General features: G+C 41.3%; 1 protein-coding gene across 1 annotated transcript in view; it reads right to left on the bottom strand.

The window, feature by feature from the left end:
- itgav (integrin, alpha V) overlaps window positions 1-15602 on the bottom strand; it is an 88660-nt gene that overhangs the window by 10878 nt on the left and 62180 nt on the right. The window contains exons 18-25 of the mRNA XM_067987696.1: window positions 14780-14917; window positions 13820-13887; window positions 13513-13660; window positions 11229-11321; window positions 9443-9522; window positions 5286-5366; window positions 2571-2670; window positions 652-810 (exon numbers count right to left, since the gene is read on the bottom strand). Of these exons, the coding sequence (XP_067843797.1) occupies window positions 652-810; window positions 2571-2670; window positions 5286-5366; window positions 9443-9522; window positions 11229-11321; window positions 13513-13660; window positions 13820-13887; window positions 14780-14917 (867 nt within the window). The remainder of the gene's footprint in view (window positions 1-651; window positions 811-2570; window positions 2671-5285; window positions 5367-9442; window positions 9523-11228; window positions 11322-13512; window positions 13661-13819; window positions 13888-14779; window positions 14918-15602) is intronic.

Genomic DNA, 15602 nt, shown 5'->3' with positions numbered 1-15602 from the left:
GCTTAACTGGACCGGCCATATCAACACCATGGCTACAAGAGCAGAGCAGAGCCGGAGTGCTCTGTGGTGAGTAGCTCACGTCCTGACCCCTCAAAGCCTCGCCACCATCTACAAGGTTCAAGTAAAAAATGAGATGGAATACTCACCACTCGCCCAGGTGGGTGCAGCTTCAAAAACACACTCAGATAGCTTGACACCGCCCAGGACAAAGCAGTTTGCTTGATCTGTGTCCCTACAACTGGGCTCAATGTCCACTCACTCCATCACCAGCATACTGTGGCTGCAGCATGCAATGCAGCAACTCCCAAGGTTACTTGTGACAGCACCTTCCTCCTCTGCAACCTCTATCACCAAGAAGGACAAGAGTAGCAATGACATGGGAACTCCAAGTTCCCCTCCAGGACACACCATCCTGGCTTGGACATACATCGTTGTTCCTTCAATATGTTGGATCAATATACAGGAACTCCCTACCTAACACTATTATGGGAGCACCATCACCACAAGGACTGTTATGGTTCGAGGCCCCCCCACTATTTTCTCATTATAATTAGTGCAGGACATTAAATATGTCTTTGCCACATCCAGAGAACAAATATATTAAAAATGCAGTGCTTACTAGGGATTGATGAATAAAAGTGCAATGTCTACCTTTAAGTTCAGTGGGTTGATAATTGTATCTGAGGTACAGTTCATAGGACCCTCAGGTGTGTACTCCATTATGTACAACAGGTAAGCCTCCTTATACTTGTAGGGCCAGTATAGGTCGAATATGGCTTTACTAAATGCACTTGGTCCATTGTTCCGTAACTTTAAAAGAAAGAGAGATTTTAGATTTAGATTAACATTTTACTTCTCATATTAGTAGCAATTAGAAATCACATAATTATGAAAAATTGCCAAACATGACCTTTTATAACCCAGTCCATTGGCACTCCATTGGCATTATATCACACACTGTTACTTTCTTCTCCTTCCCCTTCATTTTTCTCTCTGCACTACACTCCATCTCCATTGATTTGATATCATTTGCATCTCTGCAGACAAGTTTGTGTAATGCTCCGATTACATCAGCTCTATAACTGCATGTGATTAATTTTACATGTAACATTGCCAATTATATAAATAAATGCAATATATTACAAAACAATATGCCAATACCAAAAGTGATACAAGCAGGCTGAATTTGCCATTCAAACCGGTTAAAGAATTTCTTCTTCCATCCAAAGATGCCATTAAAAGGGTAGTTGACCCATTATGGACCCTTATCATTTATGAAACATACATACAATGTATTTTCAGTAGTTACTGTACATTTGTGCTACATCAATTAATATATTAAAAGATTTACTTATAGCAGCATTTCCTGTGCTTACAGGAAGATCATGTTATGCCTGGGTGTCACACTATTTTTGTTATGCCTGGGAGTTTTAAGCTGCAAGGCATGTAAAAGGTACATCTCCAGGTTTGTCCCTCCAAGTGGTGCTGCAGTTAATTTTATTTCAAATTTATATATTTTTTTCCTTTATTTTAAGTTATCACCATATCCACAGGCCTTGAGCCTCTCTGTTTCCTACAATCCTGGCCTACTGTCTGTCTTGGGCCTCTCTTGGGCCTCTCTTATGCCTGCTAGCTTCCCACCTTTCTTGGGCCTTAGTACTGGGAAACCAGCTTTAGGGTCAGGCTGGTGAGGGATAGCACCATACAATTTCACAGCACAGAAGGCCTACGCTGGTTTTCTTAAAGTGTTATCCACTTAGTCCCAATCCCCTGCTCTTTCCCTATACACTTTCAAATATATGAAAATGAAAGATTTATCGACTTCCTTTTTAAAACCAGTTATTGTGGATTCTGCTTCCACCACTGTTTTTAATTAGGGTAGTCAAGGTCCTAACAAGCCTCTGCGTAAATACATTTCTCCTAACCTCTCGCTTCAAGAAGGCGGCCCAACACCTTTTCAGGGCAACTAGGGATGGGCACTAAATGCTGTCCTTGCCAACGATGCCCAAGAAAGAATTTTTTTTTAAAAAAGGACTTAAAAAGTAACTAATTAGTTCTGTGGCATGTTATCCTGTACACTGCTTCCAAAAGAGTACAGGTTTCAGTTCATAGGAAACTTGGTCTGCTTACAGAAACTGCCTTTCTGCTTTGATGTAAGGAGTCTTACAACACCAGGTTATAGTCCAACAGCTTTATTGGAATCATAAGCTTTCGGAGCTTTCCTGCTTTGAAGAGAAGTTAAAAGTCGGAAGAAAGCCCGAACTGTAACACTCATGTTATAGCTACCACTAAAGTTTAACTCTGAAAACAAAACACTTGACATTTTTATAGCATATATACATTAAATATTCCATGTTGTAATTCTGACTGTTACAAATCATAATGATGAACACAATGTTAAATACAGAAGCATATTTTTAACCTATAGAACCATGTTGTAATTTCTACGATACACAGAGCTATGACTGCAACAGGAAGACTTAGGAAGGACAAGGCAGTTCAGGTAGCAACACGGATGCTCAAGAACAGCCAGAAGACAAAGTATTCTAAAAGGACAAATCAGCACAAACCTCATAGACATGTATGACCAGTGGGCCCACTTCCTCTTCACTCTCAGGGTCTTCCTTCCAATTTGCAATAGGTAAGAACAGCTGATCAGGAGAAGAGACACTAACAAAAAAATTAAAATCAGTTTAGGACCTTGCAACACAACAATCCACACAAACAAACTGGGAAAGAATATAGCACTGCGTGAAGCGATCTGTAATGTTTGACAATACACTTTTGTCTACCCATTATCAATACAATCTTACCTATGTTAAGAGCACTAGTGACTGAATCTGAAAGGGAACTTTGATATTTTGCTACAAAATGACACCTGGAATGGCAAATTAAAGGAATGATTGAATCTAACCAGCATCAGGTATAATCAGATTTTGTATGGATGCTTGGTAGAAATCACTTTGGTCAAGTAAGAAAATAGGGAAATTAGTTTTTATTTCATGTAGGTTTTCATAGAATTATAGAAAATTTACGGCACAGAAGGAGGCCCTTCGGCCCATTGTGTCTGTGCTGGCCGAAAACGAGCCACGCAGCCTAATCCCACTTTCCAGCACTTGGTCCGTAGCCTTGTAGGTCACGGCACTTCAGGTGCACATCCAGGTACTTTTTAAATGAGTTGAGGGTTTCTCCCTCTACCACCCTTTCAGGCAGTGAGTTCCAGACCCCCACCACCCTCTGGGTAAAAAAAAATTCCTCATCTCCCCTCTAATTCTTCTACCAATCACTTTAAATCTATGCCCCCTGGTTATTGACCTCTCTGTTAAGGGAAATAGGTCCTTCCTATCCATTCTATCTAGGGCCCTCATAATTTTGTACAGCTCAATCAAATCACCCCTCAGCCTCCTCTGTTCCAAAGAGAACAACCCCAGCCTATCCAATCTTTCCTCATAGCTAAAATTCTCCAGTCCTGGCAACATCCTCGTCAATCTCCTCTGTGCCCTCTCTAGTGCAATCACATCCTTCTGTAATGTGGTGACCAGAACTGTACACAGTACTCAAGCTGTGGCCCAACTAGTGTTTTATACAGTTCAAGCGTAACCTTCCTGCTGTTATAGTCTATGCCTCGGCTAATAAAGGAAAGCATTCCATATGCCTTCTTAACCACCTTATCTACCTGTCCTGCTACCTTCAGGGATCTGTGGTCATGCACTCCTAGGTCCCTCACTTCCTCTACACCTTTCAGTATCCTCCCACTTATTGTGTACTCCCTTGCCTTGTTTGCCCTCCCCAAATGATTACCTCACACTTCTCTGGATTGAATTCCATTTGTCACTTTCCTGCCCACCTGACCAGTCCATTGATATCTTCCTGCAGTCTACAGCTTTCTTCCTCACTATCAACAACACGGCCAATTTTTGTATCATCTGCAAACTTCTTAATCATGCCCCCTACATTTAAGTCCAAATCATTAATATATATCACAAAAAGTAAGGGACCTAGTACTGGGCCCTGTTTTGTAATATAGCTGGACTTAAAATGGAATCTATTCTTCATCAGTTAGAAAATGGCAGTCAATGTGGGGGAAAAAGAGATAGCTCCTGTGAAGGTTCCTTTTGAAGGCTGGGGTCAGGTGAGTGGATTACATACAGCTCAACAAAAATGACCATTCGCACTGAATACTGAACCATTAGGGGAATGGAATGACCCTGTCCAGGGGAAACTTATGAAGGAAATCGCAACTTCCAGACAGTCATTTAATACTTGATCGTGCAAGGTGCAATGGCTATTAACTTCTCAGCTTGATTATTTCCTTTAAAGAATTGGCTTTAATTTGGAGTCCCATGGCAGAACTCACAGTTCTACATAAGAACATAAGAAATAGGAGCAGGAGTAGGCCAATCGGTCCCTCGAGCCTGCTCCGCCATTCAATAAGATCATGGCTGATCTGATCCTAACCTCAAATCTAAAGAACACAAGAAGTAGGAACAGGACCTGGCCACTCAGCCCCTGGGCCCGCTCTGCCACCCACAGGACCTTGACCAATCCGAACTCAGCTTCATGTCCAATTTCCTGCCCGCTCCCCGTAACCCCTAATTCCCTTTACTTCGAGGAAACTGTCTATTTCTGTTTTAAATTTATTTAATGATGTAGCTTCCACAGCTTCCTGGGGCAGCAAATTCCACAGACCTACTACCCTCTGAGTGGAGAAGTTTCTCCTCATCTCAGTTTTGAAAGAGCAGCCCCTTATTCTAAGATTATGCCGCCCCCTAGTTCTAGCTGCTAAGCTTCAGTTATGGCAATAGCATCCAAGATTCATGGGAAATTGGATGTCCGCATGAGACATCTCATCTTAAATGTCCACTAAGAAACAAATTTTGCTGTTTCACTCAAATATCCTATTACTTATCAGGGTCTAAGATTCTATTCTAAAAAAGGTACATTAACCCTTTGTGGAACAATCCTTTTTTTAAAAAAAAAGTACTGTGCTGTACCTGGTACTCTGATGTGTTGTTGTGCTTCTGTATATTATATTCGGTCTGTCAATAAATTTGACCATGTGGTTTTAGTCTGTGTGTACTAGTATGGAAACATTATTTACATTTTAAACTACCGTCTGGTTGCTTCTATGGTGGTTTTATTATTGCACAAAGTTTTATTAATTCTATATGAATTATTTCAATGATCATTTTCTCCCAAACTTTTTGAGAATGACTTGCAATCAAACATAATACCATTCAGTCTAAATCTATCTTTGTGCCTGCATTTGAACTTTCAGTACCTACCCTCGGATATCAACTTGAGCCAGGACTGTAATGTCAACTGTGTAGGAAACCACTTCACTCGTCGCATTGTGTATGTTGGAACTGCAAAGTAAATGCACAAAAATAGTGATAAGCGACACAAAGCATTGAACAGTTCAAGTCAATGTTTGCTTACCATTACTGAGAGATGTTTTTGATACTTCGCTGGCACTTAGGAACATAGAGTCATAGAGTCATAGAGTTATACAGCACGGATAGAGACCCTTCGGCCCATCGTGTCCGCGCCGGCCATCAGCCCTGTCTACTCTAATCCCATATTCCAGCATTTGGTCCGTAGCCTTGTATGCTATGGCATTTCAAGTGCTCATCCAAATGCTTCTTGAATGTTGTGAGGGTTCCTGCCTCCACAACCCTTTCAGGCAGTGAGTTCCAGACTCCAACCACCCTCTGGGTGAAAAAGTTCTTTCTCAAATCCCCTCTAAACCTCCCGCCTTTTACCTTGAATCTATGTCCCCTTGTTATAGTACCCTCAACGAAGGGAAAAAGCTCCTTAGTATCCATCTTATCTGTGCCCCTCATAATTTTGTACACCTCAATCATGTCCCCCCTCAGCCTCCTCTGCTCCAAGGAAAACAAACCCAATCTTCCCAGTCTCTCTTCATAGCTGAAGCGCTCCAGCCCTGGTAACATCCTGGTGAATCTCCTCTGCACCCTCTCCAAAGCGATCACATCCTTCCTGTAGTGTGGCGACCAGAACTGCACACAGTACTCCAGCTGTGGCCTAACCAGTGTTTTATACAGCTCCATCATAACCTCCTTGCTCTTATATTCTATGCCTCGGCTAATAAAGGCAAGTATCCCATATGCCTTCTTTACCACCTTATCTACCTGTTCCGCCGCCTTCAGGGATCTGTGAACTTGCACACCAAGATCCCTCTGACCCTCTGTCTTGCCTAGGGTCCTCCCATTCATTGTGTATTCCCTTGCCTTGTTAGTCCCTCCAAAGTGCATCACCTCGCACTTTTCCGGGTTAAATTCCATTTGCCACTGTTCCGCCCATCTGACCAACCCATCTATATCGTCCTGCAGACTGAGGCTATCCTCCTCGCTATTTACCACCCTACCAATTTTTGTATCATCAGCGAACTTACTGATCATACCTTTTACATTCATATCCAAGTCATTAATGTAGACCACAAACAGCAAGGGACCCAGCACCAATCCCTGTGGTACCCCACTGGCCACAGGCTTCCAGTCACAAAAACAACCTTCGACCATCACCCTCTGCCTTCTGCCACTAAGCCAGTTTTGTATCCAAAGTGCCAAGGCACCCTGGATTCCATGGGCTCGTACCTTCTTGACCAGTCTCCTGTGCGGGACTTTATCGAAGGCCTTACTGAAATCCATGTATACCACATCCACTGCGTTACCCTCATCCACACGCCTAGTCACCCCCTCAAAAAATTCAATCAAATTAGTCAGACATGATCTTCCCTTGACAAAGCCATGTTGACTATCCCTGATTAATCCTTGCTTCTCCAAGTGGAGACTAATTTTGTCCTTCAGAATTTTTTCCAATAATTTTCCTACCACTGATGTTAGGCTCACTGGCCTGTAGTTCCCCGGTTTTTCCCTACTCCCCTTCTTGAACAATGGCATTACATTAGCGGTTCTCCAGTCCTCTGGCACATCCCCTGTGGCCAGAGAGGTTCTGAACATATGTGTCAGAGCCCCCGCAATCTCCTCCTTTGCCTCACACAGTAGCCTGGGATACATTTCGTCCGGGCCTGGGGATTTATCCATTTTTAGGCCTGCTAAAACCGCCAATACCTCCTCCCGCTCGATGTTAATATGTTCGAGTATATCACAGTCCCCCTGCCGTATTTCTATGTCTGCATCGTCCTTCTCCATAGTGAAAACAGATGCAAAAAATTCATTTAGAACCCCTCCTACATCTGCCGGCTCCACACACAGATTGCCATTTTTGTCCCTAATGGGCCCTATTTTTTCCCTAGTCATCCTCTTACCCTTAATATACTTATAAAACATATGAACAGGAGTAGGCCATTCAGCCCATCGAGCCTCTTCTGCTATTGAATTAGAACATGGCTGATCTGTATCTTGATTCCATTTATTCACCTTTGTTCCATATCGCTTGATACCCTTACCTAACAAAACTCATTCTCAGTCTTGAAAATTTCAACTGACCCAGCATCCACAGCCTTCTGGGAGAGGACATTCCAGATTTCCACTGCCATGTGTGTGTGAAAAAGAGCTTCCTGATTTCATTCCTGAATGGCCTAGCATTAATTTTAAGATTTATGCCCTTTAAATTCCCCCACCAGAGGAAACAGATTCTCAGTATCTACCAACTGAATCCCTTAATCATTTTAAACACCTCAATTAGATGACCTTTCAACCTTCTAAACTCAAAGTAATACAAGCCAAGTTTATGCAACCAGTCCTCATAACTTAACCTTTTGATCACTGATATAATTCTGGTGAATTTGCGCTGTGCCTCTTCTAAGGCCAATATATTTTTCCTAAGATTTGGTGTCCAAAACTGAATGTAGTACTCCAGATGGGGGTCTGACCAAGGCTCTGTACAACTGAAGCATCACTTCATCACTTTTGTATTCTAACCCCCATCAGATAAAGGCCAATATTCCATTAGACATTTTGATTTTTTTTGGACCTGTGTACTAGCTTTTAGTGATTTGTGCATATGGACAGCTCCGAGTCTCTCACCATTAAGAAAATATTCCATTGTCTTTCTCAGATTCAAAGTGGATCACCTCACACTTCCGCACTTTGAACTCCACCTGCCATGGTTTTGCCCACTCATTTAGTTTGTCTATATCCCTTTGTAGCTTCCTGCTCCCATCCACACAACTTACTGGGCCTCCTAACTTAGTGTCATCTGCAAACTTGGATATTCAACTCTATTCCTTCATCCAAGTCATTAATATAAAGCGGAGGCACCAGTACAGATTCCTGGAGAACACCCACTCGTCACATCCTACAATCGGAGAACGAATCCTTTATCCATACACCGTCTCCTACCTCCCAACCAATACCATGCGCTTTAATTTTTGCCAATAATCTCTTGTGCGGAACCTTATCAAATGCCTTCTAAGTCTATATGAACAACATCTATAAGCTCCCCCCGATGTATCATGCTGGTGACCTCCTCAAAAAATTCAACTAGATTAGTTAGACATGACCTACCCTTCACAAATATATGCTTCTTTGATCAACTGATACCTGTCCAAGTTCTCATGTTTGTATGAGACAGAATGACTAAGAAATAGGAGCAAGAGTAGGCCACACGACCCCGCGAGCCTTCTTCACCATTCAATACAATCATGGTTGATCTTCAACCTTAACTCCACTTTCCTGCCCAATCCCCATATCCCTTGATTTTCTTACAGTCCAAAATCATATTACGGTCACTATAATTTAGTGTTGGTATTCTTCCTTTTTGATTTTGGATCCAATATCTCCCTTTGCTCTCTCCTACAAGAGCCATTCACAAACCATGCAGCCTACTTCAGTAAGGAGGGCAGCCTGGACTGCCCTATGGACTAATTCAGAGTCAATGCCTCTTCAGCTGGGACAGCAGGATGCAGACACTTCAAAGTTCAGGCAATACAGTCACTGCAGTCCAAAAATAAGTTGATGTGAAGTGCTTTGAGACATTGCGACAATACGAGGAAGTGTAATAAGTACAAGTATTTCTTTCTTCCTAAATCTTATGTGCTCACACTATTTCCATATACCTTCATTCCTCTTTCCTTCAACCACCTATCTAACCTATTTTTAAATGTTGATATAGTCCCTGCTTCAGTCACTAACTCTGGTAGTGCATTTCACAGCTTCACAACCCTCTGTGTAAAAAGGAAAATTAGTTTACTCCCAACTTTAACTCCCGTTCTGCACTAGGAATCAGTTTATGGGTTGTTGAGTAGCAGGTAAGGTAATCAAGGCCCTTTTGGAACAACATTGAGACAAAATACTGGTGCGGTAGTTGCTTCATGCTGCACTCATCTGTCCCTTTTACTACTGACAGAAGGAAACAATTAAGGTGTGGATCTCATTAACCTGCTCACACACTACAATGCCTGACAAACGCAAATGATAGAAAATGTCCATAATGGTCGGTAAAGACGGAAACCTACCTTCGAATCTGCAGGTCAAAGCTAACAGCTGCCTCGGCATCTTGCAACTCATGCACACTGAATCGCAGCCCAGCCCAGAGCTAAGGGACAAAAATCAATTTCAAAAATAAATTTCAAATTTTTCATCCCTTCAATAAAACACACTGGCCTCTGGACTTTCCTGTCAGTTTTCCCAATCAAGGGGCTAGAAAGTTGCTCGGGGATACGCTCTGCCACGACCCTGCCTCCCCCCTTTTCCCAAGGGCAAGTCGGGCAGCCTAAAATGCATCCGTCCACGTGTGGCCAGGTGCATGCAAAAAATATTGAAATGGAAGAACCACTGCCTCACTCGGCCACATTCCCTACCGTTTGCCCTGTTTAAATCCTGAACACAGGCTAGGCCTGGTAATCCAGCGTAATCCAGGGTGGAGGACTGGTTATCTGACAGGAAGCAGAGAGTTGGGATAAATGGTTCATTCTCGGACTGGCAACCAGTGGCCAGTGGTGTTCCGCAGGGGTCGGTGCTGGGTCCCCAACTCTTTACAATCTATATTAACGATTTGGAGAAGGGGGCCGAGTGTAACGTATTAAAGTTTGCAGATGATACAAAGATGGGAGGGAAAGTAGAGATTGAGGAGGACATAAAAAACCTACAAGGGGATATAGACAGGCTGGGTGAGTGGGTGGAGATTTGGCAGATGCAATACAATATTGGAAAATGTGAGGTTATGCACTTTGGCAGGAAAAATCAGACAGCAAGTTATTATCTTAATGGCAAGAAACTGGAAAGTACTGCAGTACAAAGGGATATGGGGGTCCTAGTGCAAGAAGATCAAAAAGTTAGTATGCAGGTGATCAAGAAGGCCAACGGAATGTTGGCGTTTATTGCTAGGGGGATAGAATATAAAAACAGGGAGGTATTGCTGCAGTTATATGAGGTATTGGTGAGACTGCACCTGGAATACTGCATACAGTTTTGGTGTCCATACTTAAGAAAAGACATACTTGCTCTCGAGGCAGTACAAAGAAGGTTCACTCGGTTAATCCCGGGGATGAGGGGGCGGACATATGAGGAGAGGTTGAGTAGATTGGGACTCTACTCATTGGAGTTCAGAAGAATGAGAGGCGATCTTATTGAAACATATAAGATTGTGAAGGGGCTTGATCGGGTGGATGCGGTAAGGATGTTCCCAAGGATGGGTGAAACTAGAACTAGGGGGCATAATCTTAGAATAAGGGGCTGCTCTTTCAAAACTGAGATGAGGAGAAACTTCTTCACTCAGAGGGTAGTAGGTCTGTGGAATTTGCTGCCCCAGGAAGCTGTGGAAGCTACATCATTAAATAAATTTAAAACGGAAAATCGACAGTTTCCTAGAAGTAAAGGGAATTAAGGGTTACGGGGAGCGGGCAGGAAATTGGACATGAATTTAGATTTGAGATTAGGATCAGATCAGCCATGATCTTATTGAATGGTGGAGCAGGCTCGAGGGGCCGATTGGCCTACTCCTGCTCCTATTTCTTATGTTCTTATGTTCAAAAGGATGGCAGAGGGGACCTCAGGATTCTTCACAGAGGCCTGCTGCAGCAGGTTTCTGGCCAGAGTTTCGCACAACTCTCCAGCAGAGGCTGGGGAGCCTGCCTCCAGCATGCAAAATGACCCAGGGGCTGGAAAATCAGCTAGGGTCGAGGGACATTTCCTGGTGGGCAGAAATCCCGTCCTGTCTGAGGAGTGCTGTGATCGAAAAGCCTAGACTGTTCCGTTCTTAAAAGTAAAAATTCCTCCAAATATTAAGAATAGTTTTCTTACATTTGTTCCAGCTTTCATAGGGTTTCCAAGGTCACAAACTACCGTCCGAGTTTGATTTTCGATCTTGTAAGCACAGGACAATCTAGTAAGACTCTGAAAAACAAAGCAGATGTACCTGCAACTTTTAGCACCAACTGTAAACAAGCAGCCTACCCTCCCAACATCTTGTGAAATTTTCGTTCCTGCTGCATTGTGCATAATTACATAATTCCTTAACAGGTTCAGCAGGCCAACCAGCTCCCACATCTACACAAGCGCAGTCCAGGAGCTTGTTACATGTATTTGCTTTCATAGAAAACAAGCTCCATTCTAGGATTTTAGTTGTGTTACTTATAATTTGAATATTTTACAAGGCTAGTGAAGATAATCTAATGCTTCAGTTTACAAATACAATAGAGCTACAGATTTTGCAGGAATGTTAAATAAGTAAAAATTTAACAGTGGAGAAAACATCAAAATTGGTTGGTCAAACATATTCTTTACTTCTGCATTCAGCCCAATGGAATATTCACTTTTCAGTTTCCAGTGGTATTTCCACGTCTGACTATTTAGTATTTTATTACAGATAAACTAACTCTCCAAATAATTTCTACACTCCTCTCTATTAATGGCCTGTAAATTGCGCTGAGTGACGAACTAGCAGTGGTCGCCGCTCATTAGATTTAAATTCACCCAATAAGTTACCATGTTCTTTTTGGCAGCACTTTCCTTTAACAGAGAGTTCAAACATCAGCGTTCTTTCCCAGGCAGTGTGAGTGATGAAAGGATCGCTAAGGCCCCTCAGCCAATCAGCATGAAGCAAGTCACACTGCAGTTCATTCACCAACAGCGCAGACTAAAAACCCAAATGTGCCTGATAAGGCATTATAAAATGACAGAGAAAGCAAAGTAAAGGGAGGATAACATTAAAAGACTCAGATAAAAGAGATAGAAAGAAAAAAATATTTTTTAAAAAAAAACTCCCAAAACTATTAAATTCAGGAATAATGAGACTCCACATTTTTAAGAGTTAATTTTCAGTGCCAGAGAGGTTGTTTGGCAGTTAATTAAGGCTTACCATGCTGTTAAAACTTAGTTTAGACTTTAAAAAAAACTGAGCGTACCTGTTTTGTGGCAATATTAGTTAGTTTCCAGCTGGGCAGGAGAGCAAGTTGGCGCTGGTCTATTGATTGCAGCCGGATGTCCCTTTAAGGCGAAGCAGTCAGATCACCAGCGAACCAGGAAGACCAAGTCCTGGATTTCTGCATTTGTGCATGTGCAGTCACTGGAACTTACTCTTCGATTTCGCCACTAATAATGACGAGTGCTTTTGGGCTCACCTGATATTTTGAAAGCAATTTCCAACCCAATATTTTTCACACAGGGAATTTTGGCAAGTTGCTTACTTGTTCTGATTTAGCATTTGCTACCATTGTCTTAATACTGAGATTTCATAATTCATACTTCCAGTAATGTCTCCATTTTAGTTAGTAGTTGCCATTGAAGAAGCTTGTGTTGCACTTACTATACATAGTTTTTTAAATTGTATATTTCAATTTGATGATGTCAAAAAAAGTACAACAAGTAGTACTTGAGTAAAATATTGAAAAGGTGGTTTAGTAGCATCAAGTTCCCTAAAGTGTGGGTGTTTCTTTTGCACTTGCTATACAATCTGTTTCCAGCACATTCTTGAGCAGTCTAGCATTTTCACAGTGTGTTGGGAAAATGGCACTTTAAACCACACTGTTTGTTTTATTATCCCTTATAAGTCAATGACTTCCAATATAAATGGTCTAAGTGGTCACTTTTAGCCTAGGCTTACTGTTAAAAATATCAGGATTCCCCTTGCTTTCTGTGTTTTAAACAGCATGTCTATTTTTGTGTTCATTACTGGTTATCATTTTTAATTGTAGTAAACTATTATATCAATAATGCTACAAAATCTATAATTCTAAATTAAATGTTTAACCTGCCTACCATTTTGTTTATCTGTGGAACTATTTCATTAACTGTACATATTGAGACAAAGAAATCTCTAATGTGTTAGTACAGGTTATTTTAAAACCCCATAGCATTTTTAAGTATTCTTAAAAAGTGTTCACTCCCATTACTGTTTGAGTCACTTCTTTTTTGCATTATTAAAATACGATGAGACAATATGCTGGAAGCTTATGGAAGCTAATATTAATATTTATACGTATATGGTAGTTTTGGCTTCAGCTGTAGCACAAATTGTAGGACTAGAATCCAGTGTTAGCTTTGCAAGGCATACAACTTTGATACACAGAAGGTTCAAATTGCCTACCTTATTGTTGCGAACAACCCCAACATAATCTGCTTGTGGTGGTAACGTGATGTACAGTTCAGCTTCATATGCTCCTTCACCTTCATTCTGTGCATTTACAGTCAAGGTTAAGGGATTATCATCACCAATGTACAGCTGCTTTTGATCCCTGAAGAGGAAATGGGTCACAGGTGATCACCATTTTTACATTTAGAGCCTCAAGTATTGCACAGCAAGTTAAAGCAGTTTGACTTGTTAACAAATCTAATTTAAAAAATTGTATTAACCGGATTAAGGGAACTGCCATTTGCAATCTATTTGAACTTACCCTCGCACAGAGAGTTTAAGATCAGGTTTACAGATGTTATCATCACCACAATCCAGTAAAATGTGGGCCTGCAAGAGACAAAAAAGCACCAATCAAATAATGATACGCAAATGGAACGGGTAGTTTGGTCAAATCACCGTTCAGCCCCAGAATACAACTTGGCTTTAATTTGGAAAAATTTACGTTATTTTCTGTGCTAAACCTAGATGAGAAGGGTTTGTGAGGTGCCATGTCGCAAGTTTTCACAGTCGTTGGAGAGTGCAAACTTTGTACTGCAGTCACCGAGACACACACAGCATTAAGATGAACTGTCAGAAAAACAATTTTATTTCAAGCTCTTGCACAGATTGTGTTTTGATCAGACCACTCAAAGTCTTGTGCTACAAGTAAATGATTCAATGCAAGCTAAACCATTGATTCCCAAGAATTGATCAGAATATTGCATTTTACGCAAGAGATTTCTTGAAATGGATTCAGATATGCTAATGTGGAAGGCTAACAAAAAAATTGTCATCACAGATCATGTATGAGCTCCTGATCTCAGATACCTATCAGAGGGGGGCGGGGCGGGGGGGGCAAAGAAAGAAAAATAGAATAGTGATGAGTTGAAACCTGACAGTTCCCTACTGGGAAGGAAAATTTGATGGCAGTCAACCAGGCTGCTCTCGCGCACCTCCTAAAATGAGGTTGTTTACAATGATGCATGGGTAGATCAGGTTCCTTACCTGCTTTAATGGCCAGGGAATGGTCCGTGGCCTGAATATTTGGAGGGCTTGGGGGAAAGGGACAGAGAGAAATAAATTGAAGAAAGGGATAAAAGTTAATTTTAGCAATATTTAGCACTTTAAAATCATTGGGTAAAAAAAGTATATGTACTTTCAAGAAAAAAAAATCACCAAATATGCAGATAATTAGCCAAGTAAATCTCAGTTCAAAGAGAGAAATTTGTAGGTTACTGACCTGTTTGGTGATATTATCTGCAGTAAATTGGTTGAGGACTGGTTGCAGTCCATTGCTATCTGTTGCAGTTTTTAAATCTAGCCTGTACTCCAAGTAGATTGCAATGGGAGTCAGTTTGTCTCTGAAATCAGTCTCATCCTATAAATTAAAGAATAAACACTTCACTTTGTAAATTTTATGTCCTTGAAACTCCTACAAGCCGATAAATGACAAAAAGGTACAACACTTTACATACTGCATGATAAAATACGCCATTTCAAATTTCAAAGACCGGGGATTCCGGTGTGTGAACACTGCGATAAAAGGAGTTAAGAACTGTTAGTTCATAAATCCATTCTTTAGGAGATCCATCATCGCTATGACAAACTGTTAACACAACACACTTGGCACGTGATATTAATGATGAGGTGCCAGTACCTTTTGGGTCAGCTACCACAAGTAAAACTTATATTCAAATAAAAATCAAGATCAAAATATAAAAAAAATCATAAATGGTTGCACTGTAGCAGATTAAAGCAGCTGCTGGCACATGAACCTACGCTGGTGGACAACATGGGAGATCAGAAGTGTTTCCAGAACGTGCTGCTCCAAGTATAGAGCCTACCAAACGCTCTCCCATTACAGCACAACAGGCCTTTCATGTGTTTTTTTAAAAAACACATTGGCGTTTGCAGTTGTTCCTATTTATGCAATCTTCAGAAAAACAATCTCTTGGATATACGATAAAACAGAAAATGCTGGAAATGCATAGCAGGCCAGTCAATAGTCAAAAAAAGGGGCTAAATGTTGGTGCAAGTTTTATTGAAAAATTAAATTACATACA

This window comes from Heptranchias perlo, chromosome 7, assembly GCF_035084215.1.
Source record: "Heptranchias perlo isolate sHepPer1 chromosome 7, sHepPer1.hap1, whole genome shotgun sequence".
NCBI classification, from domain to species: domain Eukaryota; kingdom Metazoa; phylum Chordata; class Chondrichthyes; order Hexanchiformes; family Hexanchidae; genus Heptranchias; species Heptranchias perlo.
The sequence above is the reverse complement of the archived record's forward strand: the minus strand, read 5'-3'. Positions and strand labels throughout refer to the sequence as shown.